Source organism: Pholis gunnellus, assembly GCF_910591455.1.
Source record: "Pholis gunnellus genome assembly, chromosome: 14".
Lineage (NCBI taxonomy): Eukaryota > Metazoa > Chordata > Actinopteri > Perciformes > Pholidae > Pholis > Pholis gunnellus.
Window position 1 is genome coordinate 9,045,839 of NC_136541.1, and position 27,890 is coordinate 9,073,728.

A 27,890-nucleotide genomic window follows, 5' to 3' on the forward strand; every position below is an offset into this window, starting at 1 on the left:
GAAGCCTTGACAGTTGTGACATTAACCCCACTTAAACCTGCAGGGAACACAGCTAGCTTACCCTAAAACGAAGGTAAATTCAAGGCTTAAACCTTCACAAACATGGCGGCTTAGGTAGCTTGGCATACCAATGTCGCACAACTCCAACGTCCAAATACATCAAATTATAGTATTCTGAGTGGATTCATAGTAGGAATACACAAAATGACAAAATGTCACAGGTTATATAAATGACACAATGTAAAGTACAGAAATAGAAAATAAAATAAAAAAGTTTCAGACGTAACCCTGGTTCTCTGTCACACTGAATAAACATAATAGTTAATGGGCAGAAACTTAATAATCCATTGTTCATTTTTCTCACAGAAATCGGTTTCCAGATTGTTAAATATGATAGTTTTCTTTCGTTATCATTGCGTTTTAGAGGTTGGCCAGACAAAACAAGTCATTCGTAGAGGTCTCCTGAGGCTCTAGGAAACTGTGATGGATTATTTGGCTATTTTCTGTCATGAATCGATAATTAAGAAACTAATAATTGGAAGTTGCAGCCTTAGCCCAATTTGTCCCATGCAGCCACATGCATCCCATGCATACACGTTTGAAATACACAAAAGGCTGCAATTTAAAAAGTGACCGATTAGTTCAGTAGCATAAATAACACGCAAAGTAAACAAACGTGTATAACCCTTGTTCTATGAGGCACTAGAGGGAAATCTAAAAAAAAAAAAACTCAATTGGAACAGAAGTAAAAGTTTAAACTACATTTTTTAATTTGCAGCAACCACTGTTGCATGTCATTTTTCTTCTGTATAGTCACAATAATGCAATGAGACAAAATGACTGACGAACATGCAGTATGTATGAATGAGTATAAAAAACGTAAACAGATACATAAGGTGTACATACTGAGAAAAGATGTACCAATCACAGGCAACAAAGGACAAATTGAAAAGGTAAAAATGTGGAACTCTTTTGAATTGAAAATCGTATGTTTAAAAATACCTCCATCCGTTGGAATAAAATACAAAATTAAGCAAATTTGAACATTAAAGGCAACATTAGAATTTGAACCTGTGTTAAGTGCATTGTGTGATTACAATAAAGTATCATTTCATTAACAAATCAAACATTGTACAGGAACTTATAGGTTCAATTCAAACAAGGAAAGTGATAAACAGGACTATTCTTTACAGACGGATAAATCAATTTGTGGTTGGCAAATTCATGTTTTTGTTATCTTGTTAATGTCGGCAGTATTTGTTTGCTTTGAATGCTTGGGAGACAAACCACTGTTGACATTTGGACTTCAACATGTAAAATACAATATATTAGTACGTATAACACTTTCATGGTTTAATTTCACAGGCCTACATCTTCTCCCACTCTCAGCTTGTATGATAAAAAAAAAAAAAACGTTTTCCACAGTATACACTATGGCAAAGATACATTACTATTTACAGATAGAATATGTTTTTTTTGGCGTCAGACGAAATGGGCCTCTCTGTGCTCAAGCTCCTGCAGCCGCCGAGGTCGCAGTCTTTGGTAGACGGGTTTAGTCTCGCTGGGGCTGAGGTCGTCGGGGCTGCTCGGGGGCGGGGACTGTGGGGGAGAAAGGGTAGCGAAGGTCGAGACCCCGGGGTCGGCGGCGCCGTCAGTGGAGTCCTGTGTCTGGAGCCGTGTCTGTGGGGGGCTTGCTAGGGCAGAGGACAGGGTGACTACCTGGGCAGAGTTGGTGGGGGCGAGCGACGAGGTGGTGGTGGTGGTGGTGGTAACAGTTGTAGTCCAGTTTGGAAGCGTCCTAGCTCTGCTGTTAATGGACAAAGGGGGCTTATAGAACGTTCCGGGAGGAGGCTGCAGAGTTCTTGGTGCCCTGAGCGTTAACAGAAGGTTTGGTGAGCTGCTAGACTCACTGACTGAACTGTCGGCGTCATTCTCCCTTTTAGAAGTCCAGCCAGGCTTGACTGACACTGTGTAGGGGTTGTTGGAGAAAATGCTGCTCACACTACATGTGGTGGGGACCACAGACGCGGTGGTTGTTGTGACAGGCACGGTTGCCTTCACAGGTTGTACTCCAGAGCAGGCAGACGGCAGGTTGGCCACAATCTTAGCAGTTCTGGGTGTAACATCATAGTGCTTGTACTTCCTGTCCCACGTTCTCCTCTGCATTGTCTGTGTGTCAATGAATGGAGTGATGTAGTAGGTGCTGACCCTTGATGAGCCGCTCTGGCGAGCCTTTTCTGGCTCTGGTATCTCTGGTATAGTTTCAGAGATCGGGTCCCGCTCAGCAGAACTTGCGACATCTTTAGCAGCACTGTTGCGGTAATTCCTCTCGCTGATCTGGGCGGGGTTGGGCAGGCGCTCTAGCGGCATGCTGATCGGTCGAGACACATGTCTGGCGCGCTGGGTGCGTAGCTGGACCTTTGGCGCCACAGCGGTGGTGGAGGGAATGGTGGTGCTGGGGCGGCCGAACACTAAGGTCGACCTCTGGACTTCTCCTTCACTAGACGTCTGGACGCCGTTGAGTCTGTCCAGGGCTGAGACCTCTGTCCTGTCTGCTCCTGGCTGGACCTCCTGAACCTCATCCATGATGTGCGAGGAAGGGATTACTGAGGAGTATCTTTTGTACACTTTGGCACTCTGAAAGGACATAATAAACATTTCGATTACAATCTCTGAACATCGAATTTGTACTCAATGAATTTAACCTTGCTTTAATAATTAAATATACATTATCATATATCATAAAAGAAAGGGGGGGATCAAACTTCAACATTTATTTCCCACCTGGCTGCGCATACTCACATTCTGTACAATATGATATGAAAGCAGCATTTCTCGCACCCTTAAATCCGTCCTCACCTCTTTGATGTCCATCAGCGAGGTGGAGTGTCTGCTGAGCCGCTGCAGCTTCTCTAGGGGGGTGAGTCTGGGGGACGCCTGGCCAGTCGTGGTGATGTCAGAGCCGGACAAAAGTGATGCATCAAAGACTGTTTGAAAGTGTCGCACCAGCAACTCCACCATCAGGGCCTGGTAGGGGTAGTCTACCAGCGAGGAAAGGGACACCTCAGCGTCCGTCTGCCGTGGCTTGACCAGTGTGGGGCCGAAGATAATGCCCAGGTTACTCGCCGTCATCTTGTTCTCCTCGGCCTGCTCGGTCACTCTGTGGTAGTAAAGAGTGATGAGTTTAATTAATAAAAGACATATTTCAGGTATTGTTCAAGTATGTCAGTGTTTCCCATAAGATGAGAGTACAGGTTTCACTGAACAAGCTTCAGTGACAAAAAAAACCTGCCTCAAGAGACATTTCTTTGACATGACATGACCAAATACTTGTACCGTCTACGCTGGAAAACCACGACATTCAAATAAAGGACATAGGCTAAGAATGTTCATTCTAAAAATATTGGTGTTGCTGTCACCAGGAATAGAGTTTTATGTACTTTGTGCAACTTCCTCTGTGCTATAGGGAAGTCTCCGTTTCCCCTTTGTGTCTCATGAGGAAGTTTGAGTGTCAGTGCAGACAGAAATCCTTACAATGGACGAGCTCTGGGTGTTGGCTTACCGCCCTTACCTGTTCAGGTGTGCAATAAGGAAACGCAGAGTCCTGTAATTGGCTGTAGGCAGCTGGCGGAGAAGGTCTCTGATCTTGAAAATGACTCTGTTGAGCTGAATGCTTGCCCCCCCCTTGTCTCCTGTCTGGGTGCTCTGAGGTTTATCAGCCTCCTCCACAATCACTCTCTGGCACTCTTTGGACAAGCCGATAATGTCGTTGTAGTATCGATACAGGATCAATGGCTCTGGTAACTGTACACAAAAGTGATATGTTTTATATTCTTAGCAATGGAAACTGTTCCAGTGTATGTTTACTGAATACAATGTTTATTTTAAAAAGGTACAAATAAGAGTAAAGCTCACCAACTATATCACATATTTAAGCATTCAGGACTTCTGACATTAACATAAGTTACCCACTCATTATCGATAACCAGTAAGAATTTTAAACCCACCTGTCTCAGGTAGAGTTTGAGGACATTGCTGATGTCGTGAGGCGAGACGTCCGACAGCTCCACCAAGTCCTTCCCATTTTCAAACGCCTGGCAAAGCTTCTCGACGCGTGATTTGGCACCATTCACGCGATAAATCCCCTGTGAGGAAAAGAAAACAGGTGCACGGATTGGTACATTTCTACTGTAACAGATAATCACGGCATATCAAAGACGTGAGCAAAACTATGGTTTTTAAGGTAAGTCTCTGAAGTGTATCGCTTGAAAAAGTACAGCAATCCAAGTTGCAACAATAAACATTAAATTAAGTTTACCTTGATGTTGAGGGCTCGACACTCAATCTCAGACGCGCACTTCTTGATGATAAAAGGGACACCATCTGGGCTGTTCTTTGCAGCTTGAGCAAAGTCAATACCAAACAGCTGTAGTCTGCCTTGCAGCTTTTTATGGCCACACTGGATAGCAAGCGTCTCCAGACACTTCTTATGGCAGGCTAGGGAGCACTGGTAACGAAACGGAGACAGTTAAATAAAGAAATAGCAAGTGGCCGATTGATTGACACTTAAAACAATTTATTACAAATAAAACAACTGATTCAGTATCTTTTTGTCTCTTCTTGTTTTGGGTTTTTTTCTACTTGAAAAACAAGACGGCAGGCAACTGGCAACACATAGCGGCCTTGTCTGCTACATTTAATATTTTGACTATATACTTCTGTACGTATGGTTATTTGCAATTGCTGCAATGTATGAGACCATTGGGCTGTTACGGAAATAAACCAGATAATGCATCATGACAAAGTCTCACGTCCTGCTAATCTATTCTGTATACAAACACACAACACCATTATCATTTCTAAAGCTTAAAGGGAAACTTTGCCGATTTTCAACCCGGCGTTGTATCATTGCAATGTGGGTGGTATGTGCAGATGAACGGTGGACTTTTGCCGGCGGATGAGCAGGAAGCTCTGCATGCTCGCAGCGTGGAGGCAGGTTGAACGTTGTTCATTTGCATACCCGCATTACAAAGTTGGTTGAAAATTGTACTGTACCTCCTCACACTCAGCTCCATGGAAAACCACCAAACTGTCGCACTCTCTGCACTTAGACGGGGCGCGTAGTTTTCTCAGCTTATGGGTTTGAGCAGCTTTGGACATCTGAGCATTTCGGAAGGGACCCGGAGAACTGGCCGTCTCCGTCACCATCTCTGCCAGACCTGAAAATCAGAGCCACTGATGAGGGAATTTAAAAAAGACAGGCGGCTTCATGCCGAGTTCCTGTTAGTTCAAAGCAGAAAAAAAACTGAACCTCTGTGAGGGCAATTTAAAAAGTGACAAGTCTTTGTTGATATCACGTCACAACATAAGTGGTGTAAAACAAAAAAAAAAAAAAGATATGATAATAGAATACATCTAGGCATATAAAAGTCATATTATTTTTTTAATTAAGTCAATAGAAAAGGGTTTGCTGCTTCAATTCTCGATGAGAAAACAAACTGTCTAGAAGAGCACCGCACAGATACAGGAAGTGTAAGCTTAGGCCGTACGCCAAAACTAACATGACCCCAATCTGTGCAGCTCTGTCAAGTGTAACAATATTTGATGCAAGCGAAACCCACCACAGAGTCAGGCCCATTAAAAAAGCACTATATGAGGTGTGCAGTGGTCTCTATTTCTCCCCTCTTTCCTTGACTTCCCTGTCAGATAAATGGACAGATTGACCCGCTGCGTTACTGCCGATATAAGCCCAAAATTGGTATACACATTAGCATCCATCTGCTTGAGGAGAAGGGGACATATAAAAAGACAACACACACACACAAGCGTTACCATTGTCCGAGGGCGAGGGTGGCCCTCTCTCATCCAAGTCATCAGCAGAAGACATGGTCCCAGTGGAGGGAGTCCTTGGCAGCCGTCGTTTGAAGTCACCTGCACACATATAAAATATATATACACATATACATACTTAGCTCACAGTAACAAGTAGTTTCAGCTGTAAAGGGAAGTGCACTCAGATGAGTAGTGCGTGGCTCTGGTGTACGATAAGGAAGTTACACGAAAACGATTACAATAAGAAGAAATACATCATGAGCACCTTCATCCTCCTTTAGTGTTGTTGTGATTTTCTCTTTTCTCACTGTCTTTATCAGTCGCACTTAAAATGTGTCACTTCAAATAGTCTTTTAAGTGAGATGATTTGGGTGTTTTTCCATTATGATTTCTTGATCTTATCTGCACAATTGTGCAAATACCCTCAAGACCTTTTAGAAATTAAAAAAAAAAGTTTAATGAAAATAAATCCTCTTACCTGGACTGGCAGTGGGGGAGTCCATGGACCTTGACTCGCTGCTGCCTCCCGCACTCTCTGAGTCACTGCACATCCCGCCCTGGCTGCCCTGACTACTGGAGGCCCAGGCTCTCAGTGTGGCCGGGCCTCTCAGCGCTGCATGAAAACATGCAGAACCACCAGTCACACACAGACAGAATAACAACAAAGAAATACGGCTGAATGGCAGCTTCCCGTTTAGTGATATTCTGAGCATTAGCTTCAGTTATTTTCAGAGACATGTGGTCACAAAGATATTCTAAGACTTATGACGAGTACGCAGCACACAACTGTTTGGATTTTAGTAATGAAAACATTTCCATGACTCAGGACAGGCCGGCACAACTTCCACAGACCGCCTGCCAGCTTCAGCTGTCCAACCTTCAGCAACGATTATTTTGGGCTTGGGAATCATCCAGTTTCTAAAATACTGTACATTCAAGTAGGTATCAAATGGGATCTTCTCTAAAGTCTGCTGGTATTCATAGAACTTGTAAATACATAAGCCATCATTGTTTGACTTGTGGTCCTTTGAATTCACATTAGAAGCCGTAACCACTGAGTGAGCACCTTGTATGTCCGTGCTGCTGTTGGACCTCTGCTCGCCGATCTTTGCCGGCCGGTGAAGGGGACTGTCCACCTCGTCTCCGCTCAACACATCGCAGGAGTTGATGGATGCCTGAGACAGGTTGCCATGGGAGGAATGAGTGCTGCCCACTGACCTTTTGTTGAACACAAACCTGGGGAAATAAAGTCAGCATTTAAGGTTACGTGTGATGAAGGTTCATATTAACCGGTATTATTAATTTACACAGTGCTCTCTGTGGGGATTTGACAAGATTATTGAACATGAACTCAACCATTACTTCACCAGGCACCGAGACTTTTAACTTTCCGGCATCTAAAACCCAGTGGCATGAATAAGCAAGGATGTACTTAAGAGCTTTATATAACCTCCTCGCAACACACCTTTACGATCTCTGCTGTATTTAACGAGCCAATTAATTTAATTGGAAATAAAACATGCCATAGGGTGTAGGTCTGTCCACAACAGGCTAACCTAAACAGTTCTGGAGACCCAACTAAGTCCACTTTATTTGGTATGAATAATTTCAAAGAGTTTCAGTAATGGAAGTTGTGCTTTAGGCACAACTCAGACTGAAAGAGAGGATTAGGAACAGAAACTGGCCAGCAGACCGCTGCAACATACAATGTTATGTCAAACATGGAAGTGCAAACTTGCCTCAAGCACTAAATTTACATTCTAAGCCACAAAGTGTTTTCAATCAATGTCAACATGTGTGGTTTAGGTTTCACTGTACCTAATAGAGCTACAACACCATTATTAATCTTACAATTAATATTAACCTTAAACTAAGAGAGTGAAACTTTGCTTATTTTCTTAGTGGTAGTGTGTGTGTGTGTGTGTGTGTGTGTGTGTGTGTGTGTGTGTGTGTGTGTGTGTGTGTGTGTGTGTGTGTGTGTGTGTGTGTGTGTGTGTGTGTGTGTGTGTGTGTGTGTGTGTGTGTGTGTGTGTGTGTGTGTGTGTGTGTGTGTGTGTGTGTGTGTGTGTGTGTACATGTGTGTGGGAGCTGCTCTGCCACTGCTTTGACAATCTAAGCAGAGTCTTAGGGACAGCTCTAACCCAGAGCCAAACTCTCACGCTCACAATCTCCCCTGCTGCATTCAGCCTACGCCACAGATATTTCCTGAGGAAGAGCAACAAATTCAACACGCATTCTGTCTCTCCTTGATTCTCTCTCTCTCTCTCCCTCCCTCTCTCGCTTCCTCTAACTCTGACTCACTGATACCTTTAGTGAAACAAGAACTAGACAATGAACAACTTCTAAATGGGCAGGAGTTACTTGAAAACATTTTTGAAACACTCTCCTCTAAAACTGACGGTTAATTCTGCAAATATAGCCTCAGCTGGGCTCATTTAACATTGACCGTTTAATGTTATGGCCTGTAATGACTGTGTTTAAAACTACAATATACGACTAATAAAAGATTGCAGCAAGCAGATTTTATAAATACAGAGACCATTTCCAGAATCTTAGTGTGCATCTACAGAACAGTACCTGGTATTGTCAGAGGAGGTGGAGTCTAAGTGCACACGTTCTTTAGGCAGATTTTTGGGCAGATTCCGGACGAACTCGGCGTAGCATTCACCCGGTTCGTACAACTTGGCACTCTCGCTCAGGCCCTGGTAGTGGGGCGGGAGCGACACAGTCTGCGCCTGCTGCATCTGAAACCAGTTCACTGTCACCTGAAGAATGACAGATAATTCAAAGTTGAACGAGTGAGTAAGTGACTCGCTAATTATAAAAGGCAAATGAGTTAATGATTATAAATAGACGGAGTAACAAACATACAAGCAAACAATCATTATTTCATGTTTAATAGTTTCTATTCTTCCCATTCAAAATCAACAATTAGGTATTCGGTGCAAACTTTCAGGACCTGAGAGATTTCTGAAATCTGTGTTCCTTAATCAATTCTGTGGACACAAGTTTACGAACCGCTCCAATCTTAATAATGCGTAGCGTGCATGTCAAACGGCTTGGTTCATGATAGCATTGGTATGGTTTTCAGCCTATAAATGCCTTGAACTTGGCTGATCCAAGCACATTTTTTAACTTGACCTTCTGTACAATCTGAAAAATGTAAGCGATCTGAAAAATATTTTTTGCCAAAAAGTTGCCAAACACAAGAAGCACAGCACATAGTACAAGTAACACATTAGGCTACAGGCCCAACATTAGTTATTTTGTGATCATATAAACAGCAATTTGTGCTTCTTAACTGATCCCGATTTGATTTGATTTTTAATATCATGTCAACAAACCATTTACAAGCATCAGAATCAGCTTTTTGGGCCAGGTATATGAAGACATTTGACTTTTTTATCGTTCTCAATGTACTTACCAAGAAATAAACAGGCTACGGACAACAAATCTCGGCAGAGGTGACACATAAACATTTAACTACCAGTAGCAACATAGTAACGTAGATTTAGTGGTGCTGTTAAGTGTTAGACCTTGTATTAAATTATCTTTGAAGTTTTAGTCTTGCGTTTTTGTAGCGTTACTAAATTGTTTACTCTTTATCATGCATTACTTATAAGATATTCATTTAAAAAGAACAATACGTTATTGGACAACCCAGTTTCCTCTCTCAGTTCAGTGGCTTAGCTAGCTGACTGCTAATATTATGTCCGGTCCACTCACAGCTTTTAGCGTGAGGTCACACTGGAAGACCATCTCTCGGATTTGTGTGAGGATGGTGCTCTTGGCGTTGGCCAGATCCATTCTCCTGACGCCTGCGTCAGCCATACAGCTCTGGTACTGGTCCTGGGCCTCCTCCGCCTGAACAATGGAAACAGAGAATAGCGTGAGGACGTGGATGAAACGACTGTGCAGGAATTCAACTGCAGTGCACTGCCACGAAGACAGATTTTGACAACAAGGTGACAGAAACCCAAGCCAATGTGAATTGTCCTGGTGTGGTAAACCTCACCTATCAACTGAGAAAGCTGAAAATATTTAGGAATCATTAAAAGATGCTATTTATCATATCAACTATTTCCCCATATCTTCTCCCTTGCGTACCTTCTGCAGAGCCTCCTCCTCCAGCTTCCTCTTCTTCTCCAGCTGTTTGTTACCAGCAATAGCCTGCTCTTCCTGGGAGCGGTTGGTAGATGAATGGGCTTTCTGGTACTCCTCTCTCCTCTGGGCCTTCAGCACTCGTGCCTTACGCAAGGTTGCATCAGCCTCTTGCTGCCAAAACCACACAGATTAACCACAAAAGCCCATGTGATCAAAATGCAACATTTCATAAATATAATCGGGTTATCACGTTAATAAACCTCGCATGTGAAGTGACACAGTAAAATATGCCAACAGCCGATAGCGTGTATCTAGTAGCGTGCACTGCATACCATTTTCTTTTGCTCCCTCTGCCACTGCTCCTTTAAGTCCTTCCTCGACTTGTCAAGTTCATTTTTACGGGCCAGAAGAGGCTGAGAGGAGAGGGAAGGTCAACAATTACACTGAGGCACACAGTTTTAAAATGCCTTTTCCCTGAAGGGAAGTTTATTCTCAAAAGTTTGACATTAAAAGATAAGACATACAGATGTTAACTATATCAGAGATGCTCGTTTCCTGATCAGCACATACTGTTGCATAATGTTGCAGTACTTTAAGAGTGCCAGATTTTGGACGGGTGGCACAGTCATGATGTCTTTTTTCTTTTCTTGTATTTCACCAAAGGTCTCTTATTGTTGTGCACTCTTTATGTGCACGGCACGTATGGAAAGCTCAGCTACTCATACATTTTTTGGATTATGCTGGGTGTGTCCGCTTGAGATTCAGAAGCCACAGGGACACCCGATCACACCCGTGGCTACCTATGTGGGCTACAGTCGTCTTATTCTTCTTACTCTCACCTGTATGAACTTGTTCGTCTGAAGAGCCATCGCAGTTTGAATAAGCAGCTGTTTGTATTCAATGTCGTTCTTGAATGTAGAAATGTAGACATCACTGAATGGCATATATACCTTGGACAAATGAAATAAAGAAATGAACATCGGAAAAACACTGTCAGACGTTTTTTTATTTTAACAAAGACAGGAGGTAACAATTCTATACTAATTACACATTATAAATGAATATTCGTATGAAAAGGCTCTTCTGTTACCTGTTGACTGACCAGTGTCTTAGCAGACTCCGCCATCTTTCCATAGCTTTTGGCATACTCAATATCTGAAAGACAAAATGTTTGACGAAACCAAAAGGAATTCATCTGTAATTATTATTATGATGTCTGTAATCACTGATCACTAATGATTACATGTGTTTAGGGGATAAAAGCATAAGCAAATGGTTTCTGCTTTGACTCAAAAACAAATAAAGATTCTCATTAAATATATCTCATCGGGACCTGTGGGATCCCAAACTAAACAGTATAGGCTGTTGAGCTAAATACTTTGCTTGTTGATATGGTCACCTGAAGCATAAGAATAAATAGACTATGATATTGTGAGTATGCATATAAGGTAGAAGCATAGCATATCCACAAACAGACTCATTTTAATATCTTGCCATGCCCGATTAGTTTTCTGTAATTGCTTTGATATTCCTGAACATAGCAGCTAAATGTGTAGGAGAACACCGTCTCTGCAGTTTCAAGAAGTTTACCTTCTGGTCTAAAGGAGTAAAGCCTTTATTCCTGACTGACTGAGCTGCCTTCTTGAAGACCCGTTAAGTGCCCAAAAACTGTTCTACCACTTCTGAACTCTAACCTAAAATAACAGTCAAAAGCACTGCAACACAGAATGGGGTGCATTTCTACCGCCGTTACCAATCATCACATGCTTTCCCATAATATCTTGGATAATGTAACCCACTGTTTTGCAACCCAGTGCACTGTCAATGTCTCACCCATAGCCAGTCGCTTCTCCATCCAGGCCAGAAGGTCTTTGATATACTTGGACCAGGCCTTGGCGTAGAGTAGAGCAGACTCCACACCGCTGTCATTCTTCAGCAGGGTCAAGTCAACTTCTTCCTCCCGCGTCAGTGGCACCTCTGGGCCTGGAGAGTCAGCAGAGGAGACTCACAACTCAAAACAAAGTAAATCGAAACACATGGTATATCAACAATAATGCAAAGCGCTGGATTGATGTGTCTCAGATCTACTATCCCAACAGACACGTGTGGGAGGTAAATGGAAAAACACGTTCAGGTTAAAAGTTGACAGCGTAGGAGGATATGAAAGTGCCGGGCATCTTTTCAAAGAGTCCAACAGCATTATTTTCTTTCGCTGGTCACACTGTGGTGCACATCTCTCCCAGCCACCCGCCATCTGACTTAACACAAACCCCATGTGTTTCCCATCCCACACGGAACTACTCCTAAACAGGCAAGGAATGTCAGATATGTGTCCAGAGAGGGGAAAACGAGCAGCTTGCATGAAGAAAAGCAGCAGAAATAACAGGGGTGGAAGCAGAGGCTTAGGGTGGGTCTACCTCAGGCATTCAAGAGTCCAGAGCCTAAAACACTTGGCCAAATCCCAAGCTGACACTCTTGGCCGCCCTGGGCTACAAAGCAAACCATTAAATGCTTTGTAAAGCAGCCATTAATAGCTATTACATTTCAGGATCCATTTATTTCACACCCACGATGCTCAGAGGTAATTAACAGAATGTGAATAACACTTACCCACAAGATCATTCTTCTCTGAAGTGTATCCCTCAGGATCCACAGAGAGATTGTCAAAAGACTGTGAAAAGGACATCTCAGATTATAAGGAGGCAATAGCAGACATACAATCAAAGTCAGACATCAGAAGCAGCAGGATTTTCAACGCCCCAATTAAGGACAGAAAGAAAGTCTTTGAGGCTTTTTTTAAATGGAGGCGTGGTAAAATTGCTGCTTTAAATGCACCCTTTTGAAAACTATCATGTTTAAAGACAAAGCTTTAAAAAAAAAAAAGAAAAGAAAACTGGCCCCAAAGCTGAGAAAAAGAAGAGCGTATCTCACCCTGCTTCTCCTGGTTTGGGGGATCCCCAACCCTGAGCCACTGTCCACATCTCCCATAAGGAAGTCAGAAACTCTGGAGGGGAAGATGTGTAGATGTAAGTCAAAAGTACAGCGTGATATGGTATGCAGGGGTTTGCTCTCATTAAAAAACAAAAAGCAGATCTACAATTCAAAACAACGGATAGAGAGATTAACTAAAGATTCAAGATTGGCTGAAGTCAGCAGTGCTTTTCATACACAAAAAAAGAAATCACAATCTAGCGGTGTTGAAAATGTATACAAACATTGTACTCACACATTGCCGAATGTGAATGCCAAAGTGTCAATGGATGTGTGTATCTCGCCAAATATAGCTTTTGTGTTTTCTTGGTTCTCTTCCTTGAAGTTAATGCCTGTGGAGAGCGACAAAACACACAAGAACCTCAGCCAAAATTAAATTACATTACAAACCAGCTTATGTATACTCAATCATTCAACAAATGCATAAACACAACAAGGCCTGTATGTGGCCGGGTGATGAGATATCACCAATTAAAAAAAATACACATGGACAATAGATTCATGCAATTGGCCTCAGAGCATTGTTGTTGTTTTTCCTGTAATAATGAGGAATAGAAGCCAGTGTGAAACGTTTAGCTTTTGTGTATCGTCTCTATAAAAGGGCTGAAGTTAGTGTTGACATTCTCCTCGACGACAGACAAAAAGTGACAAAGGGTGTGGTTACGCAGGGTCAAGAGTTCTAAAGACAACACTATGAAAACGGCTTAAAAACCACAACCGCAGAAGTGGTCGAAGGGCGAGGACATGTACACATGTACGTCTTCCCATCCAATGAGAAATGTCTTCAAGGATCTTCACGGATGGTAATTCAAGGAATATTCTGAAACAATCCCAAAGTCTCCCTCTTTTGTTCCAGTGTGTTATGATCCCATGAGCCATCTTCCATGTTAATGCACAGAAAAGGTAATTTTTCATTCTTTACTTTGAGATCTATTGACAGCAAGACGTCCACTCATTTTAGAACCGGGCCATCGAAGCTTGACGAATCTTGGAGAATGTGTGCACAGACCTTTCACTGTGAGGGAACAGTTTTCTCAGCAAGAAGACGTTTGCAGAGAGCAATCAGAGGAGCAAAAGACCGAGTGAAATCAAACTAAGCCGAGTACTTCCTGTCTGCCCGCAACAGGAAACACTCACACAGCTTGAGTTCTGTGACATGTAATACTATACCTAACTGTCACAGCGCTTACCTTTTCTCTCTCTCACGTGGCATCGCTGTCTTGTAAATGGTACCGGAAATAAAAAAAAGCTCCAAGAAGTTCCATTTTCCAGTCAGCTTTCTAGCTTTTGTGCTTCCATTTCCTCTTCATGAGAGCAAATTCGATCCATGTCAGTGGTGGTTGGGTAATCGTAAATGTCCAACCGTTGACGAGGCATAGAGGGGTCATGGCATGCTGCGATGGGGAGGAAACCCCGCGATCCAGAGAGACTCCTGAGGACACGAAAAGAGGGGAGACAGCGAGGCACAAGCCTCCCTGTCGTGCACCTCCCTGGCCATGAATGCTAGCGTACAACTCTGCGCTGACTTCTTTCTTCCTCAGGACATCCTGTGGGTCTCATAACAATGATTCCAGAGCTCTGCCCCCCTTGTCACGATTGAAATATGGAAACTGCATCATTCAAGTGCAGGGGCCATTGTCTTCTTTAGGTTGAGCCATAACGGGGATAATTAGCTCCTGAAACATGTCTTTAGTGAGTTAAAACCATATCTTATAATATTATTATAATTCTGTCTTGACATACCTTAAAATCTCTGCTGTGATATGCTATTAAAAACTATTCTATTTACATGCAGTGTCCATTATGTATTATTATACAACAGCATTCTTTTCTTAGATGACTTAAATTAACTACAAAACGTTTATCTGATCGGGACAGAAAAATATAAAATTGACTGGGAGGGAAAAACATTCAAAAAAAGTTGAGGAAGTTAACACTTTTATTGCAGTGACTTCTGTAGGAGGAGGGGAACACAAACACTCTCTCAAAACGTGACCAGGAAAAGATATTTTGTCTGGGTCTGGTTTTGAACCTCAATGAGAGGCTGTGAAAAAGATCATATCTTTGATGACACTAGCTCTCTCTCTCTAGTCTCGGTCTAGAATGAAACCCTTTGCATCGTACAGCTAAGTGGAGCAGAGGATGTTCTTTACATTTTCCGGTTAATTAAAAAAAAAAAACAATAACAGGTGAATAGTTTGAGTGGATAACATCTACCAGGGCTTGACATTAATGCTTGCCCAAGGCAAGTAAGCTCGATGTTCGAACAAGTGGAATGCCTGATGCGTCCAAACAGGCAAGTGAAAAATAAATTGGGGGCCAGAAACTTGAATAAATACAGTTGTTTGAAGAGATGTTTTCGAAGCAACAAAATTGATATTAAAGAAGGAATTATAAGCTGTTTAACTTCCTAACACTAGCTCTAGCGCTTTGTCCAATTGTCCAAAATCCCTTTTGATATAATTAAATATATTTAAAAGACTTACATTTTTCATGCCGGACAAGTAAATTCAGCTATCGGCAGTAAGTAATACTCATAAGTAAACATCTCAGAAAAAGACAAACAGAAAAAGCCCAGATGTATGTATAAATGGCATTTAAAACTGGTTAGACAACCGTGTGTTTGGAGAGGGAGGGAGGGAGGTTTTCTTTCCAGTCAATTCTGGCAGCTCCACTCGCCCCAGGTGTCACGGGCATCAAAGAGCAACGTGAGTGAAGAGACGACACACTTTGAAGACACTGAGGTGCACGAGGCCTGTTATCATCCAAACCTTTGAGTCCTCATCTCTGATGTCTCGCTGATTCATTCCTCTTTCAGTCCTCCTCTGGCTCGCTGTCTGCATCAATATTGTGTTACCTACCGGCCATTAGGGAGAGTCCAGCCAGCATGTGTGTTGATGTAAGGCCCCCCCCTTGTGGACAGGCAAATTTCCAAGTTTCCACTTGTCAACTAGATATGCAACTACTGTGTTTACTGCAATATTACATGACAGGGCTTTCCTTGGAAACAGGAACAATGGCACACTGCACCGCCATGCTGTACAACAGCCGTGCTGTGGTGTCATTTTCCCATCCCGTCACTGTCAGTCCAGTAATTAAAGTTTAGTCGCAATAATGCCAATAACTCTTTGGCTGATCCAACACTGGATCTCTTTTGTTTCCTTCTTGCATTCTAAACATTGTCGAAGCACTACTCAACGGACTACAGATGCAGAAATGCATTCTGAAGCATTCCTAAGGAGTAGGTCACAACTCAAGACATTGAGATAGGGCAGGTTAGCTGTCAGGCAACCACACACCCCATGAAGCTTGGAATGAAGACGCACGGATGTGCTTGACCGACAAGCAGCCTGCCAGGGGCCTCCGCGGTCGCTGAAATATGGAATGCAAATTACAGCCGTGTAGTCTCTGCTGTAGAGATCCTTGTGTGCAAGTTAGGGTTAAGAAATACCCTTGCAGTGGATCACGTTTCCGGCTGGACTTGTGGGTTGAGATTCCTTTTCTTTTGTATTCATTCAGGAGACGGGATAGAGATCTGTCGCTGAAGGAGTAATCATTTCTCATACTATGACCTTTCAGAAACAAATCTCCAAAACTGACGTAGGCTTTTAGCCTGAACCAGTAAGGCAACAAAGAGATTTCATGCCAAGATACTCGAGCATCATCTCGGTGCCCGAGTGCTTTTACCCGTATGTCTGTGTGCCTCCATGCATGCTTGTGAGTAATTACCGACCTTTCACCTTGGCAATGACTGTGCCAGCCGCTCCCAGGATGTCCACCGAGTTGAGGGTCTGGTGTTTGCTGATGATGGCCTTGAGGACGCGGAGTAACTCTGCCAAACGTTCCTGCACCACTCCCTGAAGACCTTCCAGATCCTCTGAGAAAACGGGAGAATAAGCAAAGACCAACAAAAGCTTAATTCAATCTGAAACACAACTACCGTGCACGATTTGCAATCACACACACACACACACACACACCACCACTACACTTTGAGTCACAGGTTAGCCAGTGTCAAATGAAGTCCTGCCATTCCTTTTGTCTTAGCCACACGATTCAAAGTGACAAATACTTTGTCATTTTGCAATTATGAAACTTACATGTCATCGTTTATCTCACCCAGAGTGTTTCCCTTGGGGCAACAAATACAGTGCATTGTCTGTGACTCCAGATATAAAGTGGAAGACGGTTGGGGTTGAGCGACAGTGACTAACTCCTGTGATGCAACTTCTTTTCTGCTTCCTCCAGGCAGACAGTAACACCACGTACAACGGAAAAGGCACGCGTCTATGTAAACAGGTCACACTGTGTCAGTCGCAGTTATAACATTCTCACACAGGTGCAGTTGATGATTACAGAAGTGATTACATGCTTTTGCGCCCAAGTGAGGTCCAGTCAAACTCGCACTTAAGAGAAACATCCCAGTTAACAAAAGCCACAGACTGGATCTCTGCAATAGCCACGGTGTCTTTCAACGTCCTTGAGTATTGGTAGAGTTACGAGTTAAATGAGACCTATTCAGCTTTTTACTGCTGACTAAATACAACTGTGGTGTCTGAGTTTACGTATAGCACAATAAAAAGGGCACTCACACTACATTAGGAACGAAGAAATAACATTTTAGAGTCGACTGAAGTGGCACACATGGTAGCTATTATATACTTTTTCTGCAGCAATCAGGAGAAAGTGTGAATAAGATCTTGCATTTTTCTACATTACCAGTGAGGTTACTGAAGATGACACTGGAGGAGGAACAGAATGTACAGAATGCTTTTAGATTACCTCTATCCTGTTATTTTCTCTCTGAAAGGTATGCCTTTCCTATAGAACCAACCAAAACAGTGAGGGGGCAGTACACCATGCATCTGTATTTACGTATTTGAAAGAAGGCTCTTCAAATCAGTGTCACCGTGCGTTTCACAGACAATACAACGCTTTGGGGGAAATAAAAGCCCAAAAGAAAAAAAACGTGACACACGATGAATCTTGTCTAAACAAGAGGAGGGGAAGATGGTCTCTGTCCCGCTCCGATGCAGGCTAATCAGCGGAGGCTCTGCAAGTTGGCACCAGACAATAGGTGAGTTCATGTCGAACTCACTGTTTAGGAAGTAGCAGGAACACGGTCTGGAAGTGGTCTGTTTTTCATCAAGACCACCCCACCAGGCAGTAGCATGAGATGAGAGACTGAATTTATTGGAACGTTAAAAAGAATTACAGAGGGTGTGAAAATGAGAGCCTGTGTGTGTGTGTGTGGCCCATTTGACTCCGCTCTCACACACACACTCATTTGGCTTGTATAAAACATGGTAGAAGACACATAATCCGCAACTGAGACATAAGGTCTGGCCATCTGTAACACTATTTAGAAAGAACAGCAGGAGAGATAGACAATAATATGACACCAGGCAAGAAAAGATTTTCACAATGAATCACTAGGGAACATAACATAAAGAAGACTTGAAGACACTCCAAATATACACTAAATTACAGGACACAAAAGCAACACTAGGGTCAATCTAGCTGATTAGAAGCTAACCAATCTCTGTCCCTAGCCCCCACCCCCCAGGATTAGAGAAAATGTGTCCTGTAGAGTAGGGGGGGGGCGAGAGGTCCCTGAACCTGTAACACACACTTCAAGGTACCCCTCCCTACTGACAATGACAATGGGCCTCCGTTAAGTACCCTCCCTTTAACCTTTATCACTCAGTTGTGGTCATTGTGGTATTTTTGCTTAGCTCAGCGACGTTAGAAGATGTTCTTATCAAAGACATGTGTGGTTCTGACCATTAGCATGTGAGAGCCAGTCCTAACAAGGTCCACACCTAAGAATGTTCTCTTAGCATGAGAGAAGCAGAGCATTACCAGAGGAATCACAGCACTGACGTTGGTTAGGATCACCCATTTCCCTTTCCTTTGAAAAGAGGAGGATTTAATTGGACTAATCTGTTCTTCAGAGAAGCGATGGGCATGCAATTGTGAGGAAATATTAATAGCTGTGATGTTGTGGCAACGGAGACAGAGGGGTGTCTGCTGGATGGGAACAGAAGCCAATCAGAGCATTTTTTTTTATGGATTGGTATTATTGGCTGTATTCTTTGTTTACCGTCATCTACTGCCAGCTGTCAAAAAGACCCACTGTGCAGAGTTAAAACAATGGTGTGGCAAAAAACTAAGAAATAGCAGCCAGCAATTTCAATTAATGATATACTGACAGCGAGCTTCAGCAAACAGAGAACATGTCCATCATACTAATGAGAGCGGAGCTCATTTGGGTGTTAAAAACATTATCTGTCACGCATCGACTCTAGCAACATTTTGCTAATCACCTCAAAAGAACTGGAGGCTGTTTGATTCCTGTTTCCTGCAACAAGTTACACTTCAAGCATACTGTATGTTTTATGCAGTTAAACATAGTCCTAGTTCTAACATAGACTTACTTAGGCTAATTATGGACTTTGGTGCTTTTATATGAAGTAAAATATAAATGGACCATTATAAAAATCACATTTTAAGTTCCCTTCTTTTTATTTAAACCATTTCATGAGGGTGAAAATGTGTGTGCATGTCACATAACCTCCACATTGTGCATGTGAATGTCAGCACAGTCAATGTGCAATCAGGCTACTTAGATCAATGTTAATTCCTCACCCTAAAAAAAAACATATTAAAAAAAATAAACAAAAGGAATTGTATTTAAACAATCAGAAATGGGAATAAAGCTATCAAAACAAGGTCAGATTTTGGTGTGACAGCCCGTACCGACCACCACCATTGTTGCCCTTTGAATTGTGTGAGAGGATCTGTGCTCATCGCAGCGTGAAACAGCTGAGAGAGAGCTAGTAAAGCAAAATCAGTGGTGAGTGGTTTTGTCACAACAATGGCATCAAAAAGCCCACCAGAAATTTGCAGCCAAGTGTGGGGGCCAGGCCATTGTTTGGGTAGCGATAACAGCACTGAGGCAAAGAGTGGGAACGTATTGTTTAAAGGAGGACCCCCTGCCAACGCCGACGCAGCTCAAGGCTGCCTCCGCTTTCTTTAGAGCGGTGGGATGAGCCAGTGTCACAGCCACGCTTCACGCTCGGTCTGCTTCATTTATTCTCTGCAGCATCAAGACCTCTTTCCCTTTTAGGAAATAAAAGTCACGATGAAAAATAGTTATAGTATTTGAACGTTTGAGACCGCTGCCTAACAACACATTTAATTCAGTCGAGTCAAATGTTTTTTTTTACTCATAACACATATTGTGTTTGGAGTGTGACTTTTAAGCAGGTTTAAGTGGTGATTCAACTTTAGCACAACACAGAAGCTCAATCAATTGCCTTTTTAAAATGAATGTCTCCCCTTTTGTGGTTGTGTGTGTGTGGGAGGGGGTCCCATTGTGTCTAGCGATGCTCATTGTGTGTCTGGTGCAGAGATTGACCAATCTAATCCAAATCTTCAGGTGGCCTGACAGAGGTTACAGCCTTTACTCCCCCCCCCACTGATAACAACAGGTAATCAACTGGCCTGTCACACACGCGATCTGCTCGACACAAAACAAGCCCGGGCAGCTCTGGTAACACAGTGCGGCTTGGGAAACAGCCACAGGGCTTTACTGAAAGGCCAAGGAGGTCACATGGTTCCCCATCAGCATCACCTCCTCCTCCTCTTCTTCTTCTTCTTCTCTGGAAGGAGGGAGGGTGACGGATTTACATCCGCACCAGCAAATTATTTTCAGGTGTTCTTTTAGATGTGTATCCGTCTACCTCATTCCAGGATAGTGACACATTGCTCTCAGTGGTGACTCAGCCTTACCCCCAAATCCTCCCCGACAAAAGGAAATGGAGCCTTTTTGTCCGTCCACCAGAGACACCGGGGCTAAATAAACTACACTCAGATTATCCACAAGTGTCTTCAATCACAAAGCCAGAAAACATTAAAACGCTCACTGTGACGGACCCTGCTTGAATTGTTGAGCTGCCTGCAACCTGATCTGCAACAGGTGGAATTGTTTGGTCAGGAAACCGTCTCCAAACACTAATTCCCCTCCCCTCCAAACAAACACAGCATTGCTGGGTGCCTCTCTGGCCTTGTTTGGAGACAAAGTGGGCCCCAGACATCACACAGACAGTAAACAGCAGGCACTCCATAAACAGTTACCTGCTTCTCAAGCCTATTAGCGAACTACACTCTGTGAGGTCTGGGCTTCACAGTCGGGCTGAATCTTTTGACACTTCATTACATGTTTGGAAGGGGCATCATACAGCAGGTGCATGATAAGACTGCATTCTTGAATCAGCACACAGTCTGTCACAGGGTATCAGGTGAGACAAAGCAGAAAAAGGAAAACAGGAAATAAAACTTTGTGCGCCTTAATCACTGCTTAAAGATTACAGCACAAATCAAGAGTAATAGACCATGAAGAAAGAAAGTAATCTACTTTGAAGGCTCATTTTACTCATACACAATAATAACAGTAATCGAGGCTCAGCTGTAAATGTTTTGTTGTAATGGCACTGGTGACAAAGAAAGGCTGGTACTGTTAGCCAGTTTTATTACCCAGATGTCCCGTGAGCATCTCGGGATGACTTCACGATGAATCTCCGCCTACCTGAATGAATGATGTCACTTTACTACAGCATGGGAATGTGTGTTATGTGTGACTACTGTATTGGGCAACGGAAATGACTCATTCTTCCAGACGTGTGAAACAAGGGATCCAAGAATGTGTTGAGTCAGGCATAATTGGGGTTTTTGTGTGTCTCTCAATTCAAAGCTGAGAAAGCGTAACATTGGCTGTTTTTGGTACGCAACAAAAAAACAAGTCCGACTCACGAAACAGCACCACACGCCTCAGCCCCGTCTCCGCTCAGGCCTGATCCGCCGTTGTAAATATCAGCAGGGCGGCCCCAATCGCCAGCAGTGACTTCCCGCCCTGCTAGTAGGAGCTCCACTGGCCAATCCACCCCTCGCCATGACCAATCTCCTACACAAACATCCAGAGCCCATAACCATAAATCCCACCCCAGGAAACACCCCCCCGACCACAAGCTTGCAAAAAACATCCTTCAGCATCACAGGAGAAAGTTACTGCCCAACAAATCTCTCCTTTCTTTCTCCGAAGAGCAGCAGGCCATTAAACTATTATGTGCTTGAATTTGTCTTTTCTTTCGATTGAAGGCACCACCCGCAAGTGTCCACTTCAGTTGGCAAAGGGGCACTTGTGTGAGAAGGGGAGATATTTGTGGTGGCTGTTGCTGGATATGTTTTTAAGAGAGTGTGTGGTGGCCAGTACATAAGGTTTGAAGTTGGTTACATTTTGAAAGAACAGGCTAGACGGAATCTAATGCCACGAACAAACCAGAAAGAAAAACGAGTCCATGAGTAAACAACTGTATTACAATCAGGAGCAAGGTCAACGAGTCCCTGTGAGATACAACCAAACTCTTCATCATGTACCTCTAAAAGAAAAAGAGAGTTCCGACAAATACACAGATACAGACTGTTACTGTTGAAATACAGAACAATGCTGTTTAACTGGAGAACAAGCCAGATCTTATCAGTGTCATGATGACACCAAAAACAAAAAGCCACAGTTTTCATAGTGAAACAAGGACTTATGCATCAGCTGCAGACATTTAATACCTCACCTCACATAGCATTGCACTGTATGCAGAACATGTTTCGTTTATCTGCGGGAAATAAGCTTTAAACCTCGTGCTCTGCAGCTCTGCAGTGAGCTGTTTGTTCAACCCTGAAGTGGAACTGCAAAGGACCTGGTGTGAAGCACTTCTCTTTTTCTCCCGAGGCGGAAAGGCTTAAATATGTAGTAAAAGAATATTCAAGGAAATAGAAATCTATACAGTTTCCCGATCTGTTGTTGTAACAAAAGCCATTTCAAGTTAAAACCTCATCCTCTTGGCTTGTACACTCTCCATAACTTCCAACAGACCTTTCTCAACATACATTCCCTTTGTTTGGTTTCAGCACATTTGTAATATACAAGACGTTTGTGAAACGTACACTTGTTCTGTTATTGTGTGGTTACATAAATAAAAGCAAAACAAGGATGTCAAATTATGGCGAAACAGGGCTCGTGTACAAGCTTGCGCAACAGTAGCATTCTGTGAAATTACTCTTCATGACTATCACAAAACATGATGTGATCAGGTTCTAAATATTGAGTCAATACTCAGAAATACGATGCCATATTTAATCTGTTACAAGGACTGCAACTGGGCGATATTTCCCTTGGATCCCATAACAATTGGTATAAAATTTCTACTTTTCCAGACATGAGAATTACAAATAAATAACAACCGTGACTGTGTTGCCTCTGGTGAGTTGTATTTATGACCACAAATCTTATTTTTAGGAGAGTTTTCATAGTCAATCTGCCTCACACCTAGCATTAGTCTATTGAAGGCTCTAAAGCTACAAGTGAACATTTGTTCTACAGGAATGCCGAGTATGCAGGAGAGTGGGGGGATGGGAGGGGGACAGCAGCTCGGCTGTGTGTAGACGACTCCTTTTTCAACCCGATTAAAACCATTAACCAAGCCGTCTTCTGCAAAGCAACAAGATGTCGGAATTAAAGACAACATTATGACATTTTTTATTCTTTTTCCCTCTTTTCTCATATTGGCCCTGAAGCTGTTCAAAATACCAGTCTTGTAGTATTATTACGATCAAATGTTTGGCCACACTGTGTGTGCTTGAGTTATTCCGATATAAGAAAAAAGGTTTGACTACACGGTTGACAACAATTACATACTGATACCACAAGAATTCACTGAGAGCAACACTATAGGATTGCGTGTGCTTTCAGTTTTTGAAAGTAGACATTTTGGGGAACTGGAAAATGTTTCAGGTCCATTTTGTGACTACAAGCTGTAAACAAATTGACATGTTAACATTTAGCTATTTACAAATTTTGGGTCAAATGAAATGTTATGGATAAACAACTGAATAAAAATGTTGAGTGTGATCCGACGGCGTGTGCGAGTCGTGGATGTATGAAGAGAACTGGATACAGCGCCCCATTTATTCCTATGAAGGTTGCACAGTGGCGCATGAAGAAAAAAAAAAACGTTCTGATTAAATTACCCAGATCTTCTGGCCAACTACCACATCCATGGGCCCATAGAGCATGCGCACCAACGTTTCCTTTAATTACGCCTGCCAGCCCTCGGTCCAGCCTCGTTCTCGGGCTCATGAGGATTTGGGTACAAGTGCATTTAGCAACTTTAAGGACCTAATCATTTAAAGACGGACTATGCAAGTGTTTGTAAGTTGATTCACCTGATGGGGGGAAAAGTATTTTGGGCCCCATGGCGTCACGTGACGGAAGTGGAAATATTAATTCCACCGTTTGGTCACTTCATAAAATTTGCTTCAAAGCCCGGCGCTCTTCCTGGTGGGGCTTGGTGCGATGGACAAAATTCATCTCGGGACAGCATGGGGACAGAGCTCACCTACTCAGTCAAAACTCATACAGCCTCGCATTCTTTTCTTGGGTTACATTCTTTGACTGCTTGACTATTGTTGGGCAACACTTCTGGCAAGCACAGTGACTGAGCTCCCAGTTATGACAAACAGTGTAAATCTACACCACCATCTGACCCTGGGGGGGGGGTCTAGAAGTGTGATGTTGTGGGTGTGAACGTGGTGGGTCTAGTCAACTCAAGCTTATGGTCACTTACGGAGTTCCCTCTGTGGGCTTCTGTCAACCGAACATGCTGCGTGCATGGGCCTCCAGCTAAAGAACTGGCAGGTGTCCGGAGAGGAAAAATAAGCATCTTCCAAGCTAAGCTCTCCGAGTTGTCTTTGTATGAGGAGCTATGAGACACACACTGCGAGGAGTACAAAGCTGCCACATCCTTACAGGCGTAGGCATTGTGTCGGTTTCGCACTGTACTCCAGTGACAGACCTTTCCAAAGATGAAAAGAATAACGCGAGAGCTGGCATGTGCCTCGCTAACCTCTTCCACTCTTCCATCCCTTACCTTATTCCTGCAGCTTTCCTCAACCACATACTGAGACCTGATGCTTATCTTCTTTTAGGAAACACATTTTACATCTCTATTATGCTACTCTGAAGTCATTAAAAGAGGAACGACCATTATGGTGGTCACTTATGTAAAATGCAGCTTTTTAAATGAAAATTAAACAAAATTCGTTAGACACCTGCAGGCTAAATGTAATTGCCATACATGGCATTTTTTATATAATTTAATTTCACAAAGAAGAAGCATTTTTCATGTTAATTTGAATTTTGACTCCCTTTTAAGTTCGTAATATGGACAATGCAATAGAGTTCTATGGATGATATTATCTAATGTGCTTTTACCAAAATAGGGACACAGCCTGTTTTAAATCAATAGAAAGCAGACTTTGACTGTTGCTCTTCCCAGACCGTTGCTCCCTGACCCCTTAGACGAAAACAGTAAAATCATTAAATCCAATCTAATTATGGATGTATAAACACACATATTTCAGGTTTGGTTTACTGTTGCAGATTACTGTATATTTCAAGCTAGGCAGACTGTTGACTTGGGTTTGATTTAAACTGTGAGCATCTTCCACCAGTCCAATGACTCAATGTTTACTATTGACTTGAAGGCAAACCACAATAGCAACATCTTGCATGAACTGTTGCACCAAGATGCTTGCGTCTCCGAGAAAAGAATAAGAAAAATAAACCACTGGTCCAAATCACAAAGAGCTGAATGACATTATAGGGTCATATGGTATGATGTCATCCCCACCTGCTCAATAAGAAATGTTGTTTAAGGGGAGGCAAATATCCCAAATGTTTTTGCGATGGCTCAGAGCAACACTCAGCACGACGCAAGCCTGGGCTCACTCACAGGGGCCTCACTCCTCCAGCTAGAGGAATGGCTAAACAACTCCCTCCCACTACCAGACCTGCAGTGGGACCCCAGCATGTGTGAATCATGTGTGGAGGTATGTGTCTTTTAGCAGAATAGCAGGAGTAGTAATAGTGGAAGCCTCACATTATTGATTCCACAGAAGGAAATACCTCTGCCGGTGATACAGCTAGAGTAATACAGACAACAACATGCTAAACCAGAGGGTGTGTCTGCTCACAATGACAATAAATGATAACAAACATATTACATTCATTTTCAAATGATTAAGTTAATTCAAAATCTTATGTTTCCAAGTGGACAAAACAAAAACTTTGTTCTGGGATCCCTATTTTTTGACAACTAATAGAATAAATGATTAATGAATTAAAAGCTGCACTGCTTATGTGAGAACAGTAAGTTTGTTACTATCAGTAAACGCTTCTGTGGAGCCTTGTTAAACACTATGTGAGCATTTTGTGTGGGTGGAGTTTTTGAGTGCGTCTGCAAACAAGAGCAAAGCCATGTGAGAAAAACAGAGAGAGAGTACGTAACCTATGTCTGCTGTGGTGTCTGCCGCGCTAACGTGTAGCAGTGTGTGGGTTTGTGTCGATGTTAAGAGGCCAACAACATTTGCAAGTGCTCCAGCATGTTAGCGGTGAGGCTGTTATCACACTGTGAACTGACACTACACAGGTGGTTCTGGCCGTCTGTCACGATGGCAAACTTTGGGCTTTACTTATCTATCTGCAACACTGCAAAAACACACAAGAGCCTTCCTGGACGTTTAATCCGTTACACTGCCATGATTGTGTTTTGTGGGTGTTAGTTGAGAAGGCATCAAAGCAGAACAGGGACGGTGTCGGTGTGATACATACTACCTACGAGTGAAAGGTTATGTTCACTGGTACACCGTTTAAAAAGTGTGTTGGTGAGTTTTGCAACTGTGATTCCTGTGGACAACTGTTCAAACAAAGACAACACGAATGCTTGTCAATACATTCCCAGTGTATCAGTGGAATTTGCTGGCAGAGAATTTTAGCTATCTATAGCATCCTTGGCTCCTTTCTAGAAAAAAAAAATGGTCAGCGATTACACAAGGAGAAATCCGTAGCCTCTCCTCTAAGTTGAGGACTTACTCAAGTGGGAAAAGTATTGCCGTTATCACGATATTGCTCCCACGACCATCATCTTAATGCAACATGTTCCCCAAACTATCTGGGGTTCAATGAAAGAATATCAAAGATGTGTAAGAATTCCAGACTTAAGTAAAAGTAGGCAAGTGGAATGTGATGCAAAAAAAATCTCATAAGCTTATAACCCCTAAATCCCACTAAACATGCAACATTGATTATGAGTCACAAGTAACCGAATGTGGATTTTCTTTCTTCAACTAAGTCACTTTATGGTACTCTACTTCCCTGACCTCTACAGCTTCCTGCACAATCACCTCCGCATTCCAGCTCGCCCTGAAGCCGGACTCACCTGGACACTGGAAAGCCTCCTTGAGGTTGAGCAGCACATCGGCGAACCCCCGTACATCATTCACCAGATGCATTACGTACTCCGGATCCACTCCCGGTGCCCCCACCAGGCGGGACGTTAGCCCCATGCTGCTCAGAGGATTTGGGTTCTTGGAGCTGCGGCCCATGTCCCAGGTCTTGGTGGATCCAGCAGACAGAGATCCTACGTGAGGCTTGGAGTGATGTCGTGGCAGACCCTGGGTATGCTTAGTCCCACCGCCACCACCATCGGCACCACCACTACTGGTGCTGCTCTTCCGTAGCATCCCAATAGCCACTCCAGCTGCCACCCTTCACAAGGGGGACAGCAGGCCAGCTAGCCTCTGAACTTAACACGCTGCCCCTGGTCCTTGGCTGAAAGACAGAGAATGATGGGTAAAGATGATGTGTGCCATTGTGTGTCTGAGGGTCTCCTTCCTAAACTCATGAATCTACTGTATTACTGTGTTAAAGTCCTGTTAACTTACACATAAAGTAATAACAGAGGACCAAAAGTATATACTCAACATAAAAAATCGAATCAAAACAGCAAATCCATGTGTCCTGTATCTGTTAACGTTAGTTCACTTCAACATTCGTACAGATACTCACG

At 43.0% G+C, this 27,890-nt stretch overlaps 1 protein-coding gene across 1 annotated transcript; it reads right to left on the reverse strand.

Annotated features, from left to right (window-relative positions):
• Positions 1-746: 746 nt before the first annotated feature.
• LOC306706804 (rho GTPase-activating protein 29-like) lies at positions 747-27,564 on the reverse strand (the record flags this gene model as incomplete). Its single annotated transcript, XM_079174026.1, has 21 exons — positions 747-2,637; positions 2,860-3,160; positions 3,572-3,804; positions 4,008-4,145; positions 4,319-4,507; positions 5,056-5,219; positions 5,833-5,931; positions 6,311-6,445; positions 6,899-7,068; positions 8,410-8,597; positions 9,559-9,696; positions 9,940-10,107; positions 10,269-10,349; positions 10,776-10,886; positions 11,027-11,091; positions 11,770-11,919; positions 12,547-12,607; positions 12,868-12,940; positions 13,163-13,259; positions 16,661-16,804; positions 27,261-27,564. 21 exons carry the CDS (start codon positions 27,562-27,564, stop codon positions 1,483-1,485), a joined length of 4,164 nt encoding a protein of 1,387 aa, XP_079030152.1. The 3' UTR covers positions 747-1,482.
• Between the last annotated feature and the right edge of the window lie 326 nt (positions 27,565-27,890).